General features: G+C 38.6%; 1 protein-coding gene across 1 annotated transcript in view; it reads right to left on the reverse strand.

Annotated features, from left to right (window-relative positions):
- Positions 1-666: 666 nt before the first annotated feature.
- The window catches only part of LOC140240375 (serine/threonine kinase-like domain-containing protein STKLD1), a 42,736-nt gene continuing 29,054 nt past the window's right edge, over positions 667-14,348 (reverse strand). Inside the window, exons 17-22 of the mRNA XM_072320145.1 lie at positions 12,663-12,791; positions 11,866-11,994; positions 11,252-11,325; positions 9,973-10,159; positions 8,618-8,700; positions 667-4,826 (exon numbers count right to left, since the gene is read on the reverse strand). Coding sequence (XP_072176246.1) covers positions 4,731-4,826; positions 8,618-8,700; positions 9,973-10,159; positions 11,252-11,325; positions 11,866-11,994; positions 12,663-12,791 — 698 coding nt within the window. The 3' untranslated portion in view covers positions 667-4,730. The remainder of the gene's footprint in view (positions 4,827-8,617; positions 8,701-9,972; positions 10,160-11,251; positions 11,326-11,865; positions 11,995-12,662; positions 12,792-14,348) is intronic.

Consider the following 14,348-nt stretch of genomic DNA (forward strand, 5'->3'; position numbering starts at 1 on the left):
GACGCAACCTATAAAAAATAAAATGGCGCCCCCATTATGATCGGTGCATGATGTAACTGCTCCCTACGTCGTGAATTGAGGGGACGTAAAAATAGCACGGACGTAAAAATAGCACATAATTAACGCGTAGTGAAACGCAAGCTATAAATAAATCGACCTTGATACGCGATTTTGAGCATGCTCAAAATAGTTTTTTTTTTTTTTTTTTCCCCTGTGAACGTCCCCGTCGCGAAAATCTAAGGCTCCCTATAAACAGGCAAACACGTTCGACATTGTACAGAGTGTATTCAGAAAATGATCCAAGTTTTGATTCATTTGTATGGATGGGTAAGCACCCTCGTGTGTTAACGCTAGCAACTCTGTAATGAGAAACGGAATTTATCTTTTGATAAATGCAATGAATCTATATCGAGTCTGATATACCGTCATGACATGGCGGATCCAGGTGGGGGTGCACTGTGCGTCCCCCTTATTTTTAGGTAAAACAAAAGAAATAAAAAGAGAAATGGAGGGGGCGTGTGTGCTCCCCTTTAATTTTGTAAAGGTGCACCCCCCCCCCCCCCCTTTACGGAATTCCTGGACTCATCCCTGTACTGCTCACTTTGCTCATAGTGAACATTACATTGACAACAACAACAACAATAAGCACAAAGAACCACAGCTGTGTTGGTATACAGGTGGAATGATGCTGTTTATTGTTGGGTATCGCCCCAAGAATGATACTGACATGCACAAGAGTCAAGATTTATTCACCATATTTTGCTCGAAATGCTACTCCAAAGAAAACAACCAAACACACAAACAAGATATCTGCCTTTTAAACAGTACACGTCTTTGCAAAATCCACGTGCCTGACACATATGATACATTACACTTCATTGTTCTGTACTAAACTATTCATTACAGCATTAAAATGTGGTCATTATTTGTTTGCTGGCTCCTGTAATGTTTCTTGCAATATCACCATTTTGTTTGTAGGCTATACTTTGATGAACATTTAACACCAAAACAATGAATATACTGCTTCACTTGACATTCAAAAAATGTAATGAATACAAAATCTGGGAATTTCAAAAGGCACAGATGATTATTTCAATAGTTCTCATCATTTCTGAGTGTTGCAATGCATGAAGTAATTTGAAGGTAAGATTTACAATTGACATAGACTAAATCAAAGAGGTACAGCAGACGAATTCACCTACATGTATATCTACAAAATCATGATGCATCATTTCATGGCAGACTGGTACTGAGGCGAAAGACACTTGGCTGCACTTTAAAGACAAATAATGCCAGAAAAAAGACAGAAGATTAGGTACGATACAAACCAAAGGATATGTCTGAAAATGTGATTTGTTTTGTACAGTACTGCTCAAATCTGTAATTTGCTCCTGGACAGTTGATTTGAAGGCACCTTGGAAGAGACATCACTGCCCATGGGTCAAAAGGGTCATAAAATCTGGCCCGCAAAATTCCATGGCAAAATGCTTCCCCTCTTATAAAATGCTCTTATGCTGTCAACATGCTTACATTATGGAAATACATTTCTTGAAATGACATAGCATCAGCTGTGAGATGCAAACAGCTCTGAACAAAATTACATTAAATCTCACATTTCTCATCACAGTTTATTTTCCTTTTCACATATCTATATTAAGACATCAAAATTCATGTTGAGAAAAATACATAAGCTATAATTCTTCCCATCAAATGGACATTTGTAATACTTGTGATGCGTCAGTTGTTACTTATTCAATATTACTACAAAATTTGGTTACAACAGTATCATACAAATGAATACATCATATTATGGTAGTACACAATTTTGCATTCTGCACAGTTGGACGGCAAAGTGGACGGTTAATAGCAGACTAGATCACATCAAGGTGACCGCTGTAAATTTTTTGCATAAAATCAAGGTGTGGTACAATGGACGGTCGTCACATCAAGGGAACCATAAATCCCAAGAGAATTGGCCTATATACTTCAAGTGCATACTGCATGCATTTTACACTTTTCATCTTAAGGCACTCCACTAATATTTGTTTCATTGATGCTCTTAGCAATTTTTGGAAGTGGAAGCAGAAGGGGGAAAAGGCTCATAGTGGTTTTATCACATTCTCTATCTTACATCTGGTAATGGTAATAGGCATCCACTGAATTGATCAAATGCTTGTATGCCCAATAGTGTGGGCATCCCTTTGTGCATGCAGAACAGTGAATATCAAAAATTACTATATGCCAGGATGTATGGGTATACAAGACAGCGCCCAAATGCACATTTGTTAAACAAAGATAACATAGAAGATCGATGACAGATTTGCAGCAATACATGCATATATATGTGTACATCATAACTACAAACGAATATAGATATGAAATAGAATAGACATAATCGCCAAGATATACATATTTCTCCAATTATAATAGACTCTGGTATCTGAGTAAAAATCAAAAAGTGCAATATATCTACATGCAATTTCCACAAGAACCCATTGAGACAACAATAAAGAACAAAGGAATCATGTGCCAATAGATTAATCAGAATGGATGGAAATTAGATGAAGCACACATACCAGTAATATCCATCAAAATAATCACATACACACACATACACACACAAAACAGAGCAATGATAATCAGTCAGAATCAACAGAATGAAAATACTTTGCGGCATCTTCTGAAAACTGTGTGTAACCTTCACAACTACTACAGACATCACTGAAACCAATATATCTATTTGAGCTTCAAAAAAAAAAAAAGACATAGACTCGCATCAAGACTCAGGTATGTACGACAGCTTCAGGTGAGAATGAGATAAAAAGATAATAGATATCATTTTGGCATATCGTCATTGGGAACGACAAGACCTTGTATCTAAAATTTTGGTGAGAATGACTTTTTGGGATTTATGGCCAGATAATCAGTTAAGTGATATTCTGTCCAAATCCTAGCTGTCTTACCCCAGAAATGCCACTACGGCATGCCAAAAGAAAGGCTATCCAATTTTATATACAGCTTCAGCTGCCATAATCTTTTTTTTTTTTCTTGCTCTCCTGAACACTTGACATTTCGTAGATATGAGGTCTTGTTGCCCAAGTGACAATATTTGAGGAGATCAGAAATCAAAGTATGACCCCAAACTTTACCCATCAAATTTATATAAATGCATACAGAATACCCTAAGGCTCCTGCATTTTGTAACTTCATTTGAAACCTCCACCTGATTGCAGTCAGTGACATACACAGGAACTGCCCTTGCACCCATACAAATTTCCTACAGTAGTATTATACCCTGCAGGTATGAAGGATACCAATTTTGTACCAAAAGTGAGTCACCTAGGTTGTAGACAAGAGATCAGTGATGGTGGAGCCTTGTGGAATACAGCCTTCTCCGTGTCCCAGTCCCCCCACCCCTCAAATCTCTTTCAACTGCTTCCAGGATCCTAAATCATGGATTGATGTGCTAATTGAGCAAATTTCACATCCTGTAGACAAGCGGTTCATGTGCCTACACATTTCCTACTCATGATTGTAAATGTGCAGAAAAATTAGGTAAATACTATTTCTGTGAATAATGACTGCACTTTTCTCCAATAAAACTGACAGAAAATTTGAATGTTAATCACTGGGAAGTACTGGGAATAAGGAGTGAAGGGATTAATTGAATGCTCTTCAAATTACAATTTAAAAGCCACAAAAGCAATGAATCTTATCACAACTTGAAAGCTGAACAGGCCTATTGCTCCAATTGAACAATTGTAAGTATCAGTGTAAGGAAATTGGACATTCACTGACCATTATCTTGTTTGAGAGTGAAAAAAATGTGATGATCACAGGTATGTGCACAGTCTAATCATGCACACACACACTGCATCCCCGCCCTTTACATACATGTTTGGATGCAAAAAGAAAAATTAGTTCTGATACAAGCTTTGTCTAGTCAGTCCTATATCTACATTACACAGACAGTCATTGTGTAGGTCAAGAATCAGGTGCATCTATATCCTCTTTTAGAACTTGTATATATTCTACTTCTTTACTCTCTAGACTTCATATATCTCTCACACAGAGAGAACATGTAATTCAATTTCAATTTTTGTTCTTGTAAGGAACATTAATACCTCGTATTTAGGCTAACTTAAAAATATTACAGTGATTTTGTTCCAGTGCTAAGCAAATTGCACCAGGTCAACACATACACAATAAAGAAAACAGGATGAGCAAAGTACCAACATGTAGATCCAGGTGAGTTCAAATATATAGAATTCGAATTTGTCATCCAACACCAGTTAGATTGAGAATCATGCTTAAACATGGCTCTAGTAGACATGTTATGCCAGGAGAAATATATTACGTTAATACCACTTCTTTAAGACATAGCAGCAAAATGCACATATGGCTTGCAGACATTGTATTGCCAACTAATGAAAAGACAGGACAAGCAGACAGCACAAATCTGATGAAAATTGGTCTCGATTTTTTTGTTCTCACTCGCCGATCTCCTCCTCATCCAAGGCTCTTCAATCCAGGAGTAGACTCTCTCTGTCTCCAATCGCCATGACAACAGAAAGGGCAGGTTAGCACACTGCTGGTATCAGGTCACTACTCAAGCTGTCTTCTCCTAGCATGGAGCTCTTGTGGCAGCCTGACGTCTGAAATGCACCACCTGTCGATGATTGGGGTGAAGTAGTGATGGCTCGGAGACGGTGCTAGCTGATCTCCTCCTCCTACTTGCCCTTGGGCCTGGCTGAGCTGGGTCTGTTCGGGGGAGGTTTACCGCCCGTTATCTTGGCCTCCACCACCTCTATGGGGCCCATGATGTCCTGTAAAAAGGGAAGGCAACATTGTCAAAGAGTTGGAAATAAGCACAGAAACTCACTTCCCGCACAGGGAATAATTTTCCTGGCATCGCATCGCAATTTGATATGCATTTTTACACCACTGCTACACAAGCTAACTTTAGTGTAGCTGTTTATTTCCATAGATATATACAGCATACCATTTGAAATATTTTTCATCAGCTGAAATTGCAAATCAAATTTGAGTTGGAAAATTATTCCCTGCGTGGTGCACCATATACAGTTAAACTCGCCTAAGTCGACATCGCATATGTCGAATAATCGCGCAAGTCGATAATTTTAAAAAGTCCCGATTTTTCCCCATTGACTTACGTGTATTAATTCATTCATAAGTCGAATTTTTTAAGTCGAATACTCGCTTAAGTCGATGAAATTCCAAGAACACTTTCACGGAAAAACCATTGAATTCACTGTGCCTAAGTCGAATAAGATTTTATTGTGTAATAAATCACTGTCAAAATCACGAGATGCCAGTTTTTGTTTACATACAGTATATACCAAAAGAAACTGCGTAAATAAACATTAACGTTTCATTAACGCAAGCGGTTTCACCTGAATCGTTAGTAACGCAAACTAACGATCGGGAAAATTAACGTTTGTAGCAACGATGAGTAACGATCCCTAGCGCAAATTAACGATAGGTAACGCAAGAACTCACGCGAGATTTTGGTTTTGTAACGATACCTGGTGAAAGGATGACGTAGCCCCTGCCGAGTGTAGCGATCTATGCCTTATATTTAGCGGAGTCTTTTCGCGAATCGAATCACGATTTCGCGAATGGTTAATTTGCGACCGGGGTCACCAAAAACGCACGCCGGGTCACCAAAAAAGCCGAATGTTTGCCTTCAGTTTTGGAAATGAAGCGGTAACAATCGGTTCCATAAGATGCTGAATAAATGTCAGATGTTTGCTCTTTTAATTTTGGAAATGAATAGCGGTAATATTCGATTCCGTATAATACTAAAATAAATGTCGGATGTTTGCTTATACTTTTGGAATGTCAGAGATTTGACTTTGCGTTCGGAAATGAATAAGGATAAAAAAAGTATCCAGAAGACGCTGAAATAAATGTCAAATGTTTGCCTTGACGTTCGGATATGAAAAATAATGATATTCAACTCCATACGATGATAAAATAAATGCCGGATGTTTACTTTTACGTTCGAAAGTAAATAACAATTACATTCAGCTCCGGAAGATGCTAAAGTAAATGTCGAATTATCCCTTTGACGTTCGGAAATGAATAACAATAATAATCAACTTCGTACGATGATGAAATAAATGTCGGATGTTTACTTTTACGTTCGAAAGTAAATAACATTAACATTCAGCTCCGGAAGATGCTAAAGTAAATGTCGAATTATCCCTTTGACGTTCGGAAATGAATAACAATAATAATCAACTTCGTACGACGATGAGATAAATGTCGGGTGTTTGCTTTTACTTTCGAAAGTAAATAGCAATAACATTCGGCTCCAGAAGATGCTCAAATAAATGTCAGATGATTGTTTTTTACGTTCGGAAGTGAATAGCAGTAATATTCTTCTCCATACGATGCTAAATAACTGTCGGATGTTTGCTTTTAAATTTCGAAATGAATAACAGTAACATTTAGCTGCGTTTGATGGTAACGTTAATGTTTGATATTTGCTTTAACGTTCGGAAATGAATAACAATAGTATTCAACTCCGTCCGATGATAAAATGAATGTCTTATGTTTGCTTTTATGTTCGAAAGTAAATAGCAATAACATTCAGCTCCGGAAGATGCTAAAATAAATGTTGAATGTTTGCTTTGGCGTTCGGAAATTAATAACTATGGTATTCAACTCAGTACGATGATGAAATAATTGCCGAAAGTTCGCTTTTACGTTCGAAAGTAAATAGCATGTAACATTCGACTCCTGAAGATGCCAAAATAAATGTCAGATGATTCATTTCACTTTCGGAAGTGGACAGCAGTAACATTCGGCTCCTTACGATCATAAAATAAATGTCGGGTGTTTGCTTTTGAATTTGGAGATCGAATAATGGTAATATTCTGCTCCGTACGATGCTAAAATAAGTAACAGATTGTTTTTTTACATTTGGAAATGATTAACAGTATCAATCGGCTCATTTAGATGATGAAATAAAAAGCGGATGTTTGCTTTCACGTTCGGAAATGAATAAGGATGATATTCAGCTCCGTAAGATCCTAGAATGAATGTCGGTTGCTTGTTTTTACATTTGAAAATGATTAACGGCAACATTCGGCTCCGGAAGGTGTTAAAATACTTGTAAATGGTGGATGATTGCTTTTACAATCAGAAATAAATAACGGTAACTTTCGCACCGAACGTAGGACCGATTTAGTTTTGCTTGTTTTTTTTTTGTTTTTTTTTTGTTCGGGCCACCAAAAAATAAAAATCAATCATTTTGGGGCCACCAAAATAAAAGTTAGTGTGGAGCCCTAGCCTGCATCAATGTGGATAAAGTGTCTTGCTGAAGGGCAAATATCGGGCACACCGCCCCAGCTCTCGGCTCCAGAGTAGACAACATACATGTACACTGTACGTGTGGTGTAACTTTAAGTCGATTTTTTTCGACTTACGTACAAGTCGAAACTCGCCTAAGTCGATGTGTTTTGCTCAGTCCCGAGAAGATCGACTTATGCGAGTTTAACTGTACAATGATCTATGACCAGAATTCAGACTTGTCTGATACACAATAATTGAATGTGGGTTTATGGTTAACGTGATGAACTAGGACATTGTGGATGTTACTGTCCAATGATCACATGTGTGTTCTGGGTCAGTTTCTCTAGTATTCCCATTGAAAACTACACTGCATAACACTGTAACAGTATTCTGAAGTTGTGGTCCAAAGCAAGCTGAAAATCACATATATGAGAACTAAAATTTCCAACACAGAAAATGTACAGCATTGGTAATTTATTCTCCAGGTACTATTATTTCGTTCAAGTCCTAAGTCCCTTAGTAGCATTTTCCAAAAAGTCTACCGAGGTATGCTGTACAATGTATTCAGTTTCTGATAGCATAGCAGTCCCATCATTCTGTTGAAGCAGCACACTGACATGTAATTGAACACAAAGATTCTATGCACTGGAGACATTTCTTTTAAAAATGTTTGTTGTTGTTGTTGTTGTTGTTTTTTTAATATAAATATTCTATAAAAATGATATAAGAACAGTGGGGCACTTGATTCAAAAGCACAGCAATGTTGTGGTCTGCATCCAATGCAAACTGTTTTTCAACTCCACAGGGGCAAAGGTGCATCCAGTTGTAATAGAGAGAAGGAAGTGAAAATAATGTGAGATCAAAGAAATAAGCAACAAAAGAAAGAGAATGAAGAGGATAGAGTAAGATCGACAGAAGGATGAGAAAAATGTGTATTGCAGAAAATGGAATAATACCTACTGAATACGCCAGGACACCAGAGACACAATGTGTTCTGTTTGCCGCCATTATGAATTCATGTTTCCCATGATAATCTCATAGCTTCTAAACTAAATGCATCCAGTAGACTTGCCTATTGCAGCAACAAGTGATAAATACACTCAGCATTCTAGCCATGAAAATGCAATTATCGCAAGTCAATGCTGATTGGAATGCTGTGATGCTATGTGGTCGGATTAACAAAAAAAAGAAGAAGAAGAAAAAAAGAAGAAGATCTAAATACATCACAATATTCATGCTCTCAGTGTCCTACATCATTACCAACTACAATTGATAACTGTATGCACCCTCCTCCTACCTCATTAGATGCATATTTGACCTTGACCTCCTTGATAATGTCCTTGATCTTAGCACTGGCCTTCATGTCCTCCAAGATTTCCTCTGTATCAGACAGACAAAAGAGAAATTAGATGAACACCAGTGTCAATGACATTGCTGTCACATGTATGATGCAAGTTGTATAAATGCATGAAATGTGCACATGCATTCATGCATGTACTTATGCTTGTTTTCCTGCACCATAAGAATTTTTCGTTTCCAAGAGTACACAGTAATTGTATGGGCTGTATTGTGTTACAATGAATATGTGAAGTTGCTCGCAGAGAGGAACTGGGGAAGTTTCCGCCTTGGGCTCTTAATCATTAGTAACAAAAAGGAAAAATCAAAAAAAAAAAAAAAATCAAAAAAATCCCAAAGTTTGACATTGCCACACCAAAACATCAGTTTTTGCCTTTGTCTGATCTCTTCATTACTGCACTTTGCCATTATAAACCTCATCCATCATTTAACAATTTTAAGGACAATGAAAGAAGAAATAGCATCAGGATGCAAAACCTCTGCAGATCTAAAGATATACTGATGCATAGTGAAGACAAGTTTTGAAGTCAAAAACTGTAATTCTGTTTTAAAAAAATAAATAATGCCTCCGGCACCACTTTGTGGCACAGGCATAAAAAAATTGTTCACAACATATACCATACATCACATGAGAGAAAAATCTGTTTTTCATGAAAAAAAAAAAAAAATCTTAGTTTTGACAAAGGAAAAACTTCTACATTCTCTAAGAACATACAAGTTAGCAGCTCTTTAGCATAAATCAAACATCATCTATTCAATAGCTTCAGTTTCACACAATCATCCTGAAACCAAGGCTAACTTGGGGTCCACCCTTGGCAAGGAGACGATACAATCTCGCTGAAAAGATTCATCTGACTGGAATATCAACTGGGTGAAAGTTCATTTTGTCACAATCAGTGGCAAATTACCTGTTCTTTGATGAGACTTTCGTCTACTGGATCTGTAGGCTTTTTCAGATCGACTGGAGGAAGTGTTCCATCCTAGCCAGAGACTCTGTAAAGACCTCACGTTGGATAAGGGAAGCCATCCACATTTGAAAACAACAAGGGAAAACCTTCAACTGAGATCTGGCACAATACTCACTTTCCTCAATATATGATCCCATTCTCTCAAATCGGCGTGCACCAGCTACGTCGGCTGGTGGGAAGACTCTCTCACAGCTTTCGATCTGAAGAAGCCTACAGATCTAGTAGGTGAAAGTCTCATCACGAATAGGTACTTTGTAACTGATTGTGACAAAATGAACTTTCACCCAACGATACAATCTGTGTTTGTCCCAAACTAGTCTATGCTCACCAGTCTCTGAAAGGTCCATGAAGAAGGAGCACACATACTCCACCACGTCAGGATTGCCCTTGTGGACCTCGTAGCCACTGGCCACGATGTTGATGCCATCCGAGTTGTGTGCCAGGTACGCACTCTCCTCAGACTCGGCCACCAGACTGGACAGTGCCATGCAGGCATTCTTGACCACGTCAGCATGCTGGGTGGGGAGCAAAGGGTGATGTGGCAATGGGTGTAATAATGCTTGTTTGTACCTTACTCTTCAATTCCATGGAAGTCTAATGCTTCTTTTTTTCTATGAAAACACAAAACACAATATCAAAACTGATCATCTTTTCATGACTGGTTGCAGAGAACTCTAATACAACAGTCATACCTGTACATGTAAAGAGAGCATGAATATACTAAAAACAAAATACATATTGGTATACAGTGGGCAATGAATAGCAAAAGTTTAAAAATTAGTAACTGCAACATATGATGCCTCAGGATCTTCTTGAAAAGACTTAATTTATTTGCATGAAATAGCTTTGAAGGAGACAATTTCTCGTCACCAGAGTTTGGGGTGTGCAGGAGAGGCCAGTCTCCTATTTCAATGGCAGAGTAGAAGAAAATGCCTTCATTCTTGGGTGTGTGTCTCATCATGTTCATGACCATGGTGATGATTTGGCCCATTCTGTAGCGCGTCTGCCTCCCAATCCGTATGACCCGGGTTTGATGCCCGAGTCTCACTGAGCAATGTTGTGTGTAATCATACTGTCCCCTCTAGTAATAGAGGCAAAACACTCTGTCCCTCGGATAGGTCATAAAATGGAGGTCTCACATGTGAGAGAGTCAAATCTCATGCATGTAAAAGATCCCGCTTCATTCACTCATCGCAAATAGCAGGGTGCATAATGGAGTTAAATTGGTCCTCTCACACCCAACTGGACCCCATGGAAGACCAGCTAGCACTGCTGAATATGGGCTACTGCAAATGCAGATATTTTTGCAGTACATTACTTTTTTTGCATATTACGCACTACTTTTGGTTGGCCCAAATTCTGAAACCCACAAAAACATCTTCATAATTTTTTTCTGCACTTTGTGAAGTGGTTGACAATTGCCCAGTGGAAATTCAAGAACCCATAAGTGTGTTTTTTTTTTTGAGCCACTCAGCATGAAATATCAATTGTATGAAAATATTGATGTTTACAGTTTCTAGCCATCTTCTTAAATGGGAAATTAAACAAACCATGGTAAGTTCTCTTACAGTAAGCTCCCTGTCACTGAGGTCCATAGCTCAACTCACCTTTTTGTGATCTGTGATTGCCTTGAGGAGAAGCTTGGCCAGACTCCTGGCTGCCATCATCTCTACATTCTCATCTACAGGGAGTTTAAAAATATCAAAAGAGAGCTCAGTACAGTGCATCGTCTGTTGCATCCTTTCATACACTCACTACATCATCATTTACACCACCTTACTTCTACATGCAACATATACCCCATCAATAAATGGTAATTCCGAATAAGGCAAAAGCGCATGCATATATTATATGATTTAATTTTCGACGTTATTTCATATCGACAGCTGGGGTTATCTATGAGGCACGGTATGCCATTTTTCTTACTGTGCAAACCACGATCTATGAAACCCAAGGGAGTGATGATCACTTGCATCTATTTAAGGCACTACAGACTAAAGTTGTAGACTAAACAACCATGGAGCATGAATAACCATGCTATGATCCAATAAACTTTTATACCCATTTTATGTTTCATAACTCATACTATTAGATGAATTCCAATATGTCTACTAGTAGTTCTAACATGTCATGGAGCACTTCATGGGGGATTTTTCTTTTATTTTTTCTTTGTAGAAATCTGACCGTAGACCTCTTATATGTTGCCCAGCATAGGTCTTACCTTCCAATGATAGGCCCCAGAGTGCTGAACAGGTGAAGTCCATGACAGAAGGATTCGTCTCGTGCGTTTCCATGGCATTGATGAGGTCTACCACGCCTTTCTCCTCTCGCATGATGTCAAGGTTCTTATCTGTGGGAAAAAAATAGATGTCTGTCAATGAAACTGACTCAAGAATGGACTCAAAACTGTATATGCCAAATATTTTGTGAGGTTTTTATTTTCACAAATCTCACAAGTCGGGTGCTATTCGCGAATTTAAAACACATGAAAAATATACACTCTGATCCAGACATTAATGTACATGAATGCATACATTTCTCCGTCTAGTAATGTACTTGACAATAGCGAATTTAACTAATAGTGAAATTATCTGGAAGTCCTGATTTGCGAAAAATTAGACTCGCTAAATATATGGCTTATACAGTAGTCTTCTACCCAGTATATGCATGACACAGATACAAAGCTCAGTTCAGTTCTTTAGGAATGTATGCAGATTTAACATCCCATTCTTGTGACAGTCAAAGGATAAAGGGCAAATCACCTCCTGTTCTTTTTGCAGGAACATGCTAATGGCTGTTTGTATGCACTTGTAGGTGGACAACAGGCCCGAGCCTAAATCTGTGACTGTCTCCACAGCTCTGGACAGTAGTGTGGACAAACAATTGTACACAGATACACTTTCTTCTGACTGTTCTCGAGACACAGGACCTAGTGTAAATACAGGGACAGTTGCAGATTCCAAGTTTGGTCCAACCTCTGCCTTAGTAAGATGCATCTGAATGGCAGTCGCTGCTTACCGTTGATGGTGAGGTAGGAGAGAGCGCTGCAACAGTTGGCACAGACTTCAGCGTCGGATGGATGGGTTCGAAGAGCGGAGAGGATATCCTGTATTCCACCCAGCTTGCCAATCAGTCCTGCAGCATGCTCTGAGAATGATGCAGGAGGGAAAGTTATCTTTAGACCCTGGGTACATGGTACTGTAAAAGTGGATATTTTCGTGCGACTAATTTTTCGCGCCTGGCCGGGCAAAAGGAGTTTGGCGTGATTTTAATTCCAAGCAATCAAGACATCAACTACTGGAACATATGGCAAGCAAAAATATTTGTGCTTTTATTTTTGTGCTAGTTTCTGGTGGCGTGAAATGCACGAAAATTTCAACACTGCGAAAATATCCACTTTTACAGCATACTATCAATCTTACCTCGATATACGCCCCCAGATAGTAATGTGTACTTGAATCAAGTATCAAACTCATTCTATGACACTGATACTGTACAAAATATCTTAAATGGGACCTTGCATTCAGTGACATAACAAAGATGGTTTCCAGCCAATACACAAGTTCTAAAAACAAATGTTTACACTCAAACAGCAAAAATTTGTACCATTCTTTAGTACTTGAGTTTTGATTGAAAATGTTGATACAGTAGTTCTTCTATTGAGTCCATTGCTAAGAAGCCAATGGATGCATCACACAGATGAGTAATGAAGACACTAAGGCATAAATCTCTAGTACTAGTACAGTATTCATCGCATAATCGGGACAGGTTGGGAGTAGCAAACACGGCCCCTTTAAGCGGGGTGCCCGATTTCGCGATGAGCACTCACCATACACTAACGGCATACGACATGTACATTATGTAGTGCACACACACACACACACACACACACACATGCATACTGACGTACTGTACTTGTACATGAATACACAACCACGCTACCCCTCGGCGCGACCCTCTAGCTGTCCCTGCATTCTCGCAATGATGTAGAGTAATCGCAACCGGGTTCTTCTTCTGTCGCCTCTCTTCGAACACAAAATATGTGGATTAAAAGCTAGCACTTTCTTAAACATTCATAGAATTCTTGGACACATAGGGTGTTCTGTATAAATACATATCCACAACCATGGGAAATGATTACCCAGAACTGATGTGGGAACGTCAATGAAAAGTCCTTCAATCATTCAATCATCACGGCTTGATTGTTTACTTGCCGCGATCACTGCACTGTACATGTGTTGTAGCGATCTGGCTCGCCATAATACACATGTACAGAAAAGCGAAGGCGGGCAGCGAGCTGAAATGTACGTGTACTGGATGGACGGAGGTCAAAACACACCAGTCCGAAGCTTGCTTTGTAAGTTTGATGTAAACGACAACTGATAGGGAATCTTTGAAATATTGTTGTGGTATTTTGGTAGATTTTTTGTGTAAAATATCAACAAAATCAAAGATCGCTTGAAGAAAAATTGTCCCGTTTATCAGAGGTCCCCGCCCGATTATCCAGTGAAAATAACGTGCACTGGAAATGTTTCTGGGAAGCGTATGTCATTTAAGCGAGGTTCCCGATTATCAGATGCCCGATTATGCGATGAATACTGTATAGTATAGCACCAAGAACAGCGTGAAAAAAAGGTAAATCATACAATAAATTCTTTGCATGTGATTTTCCACATTCTTTCATTCCACATTTCACATTCTTTG

This window comes from Diadema setosum, chromosome 17 (assembly GCF_964275005.1).
Source record: "Diadema setosum chromosome 17, eeDiaSeto1, whole genome shotgun sequence".
In the NCBI taxonomy this organism is placed as follows: Eukaryota; Metazoa; Echinodermata; class Echinoidea; order Diadematoida; family Diadematidae; genus Diadema; species Diadema setosum.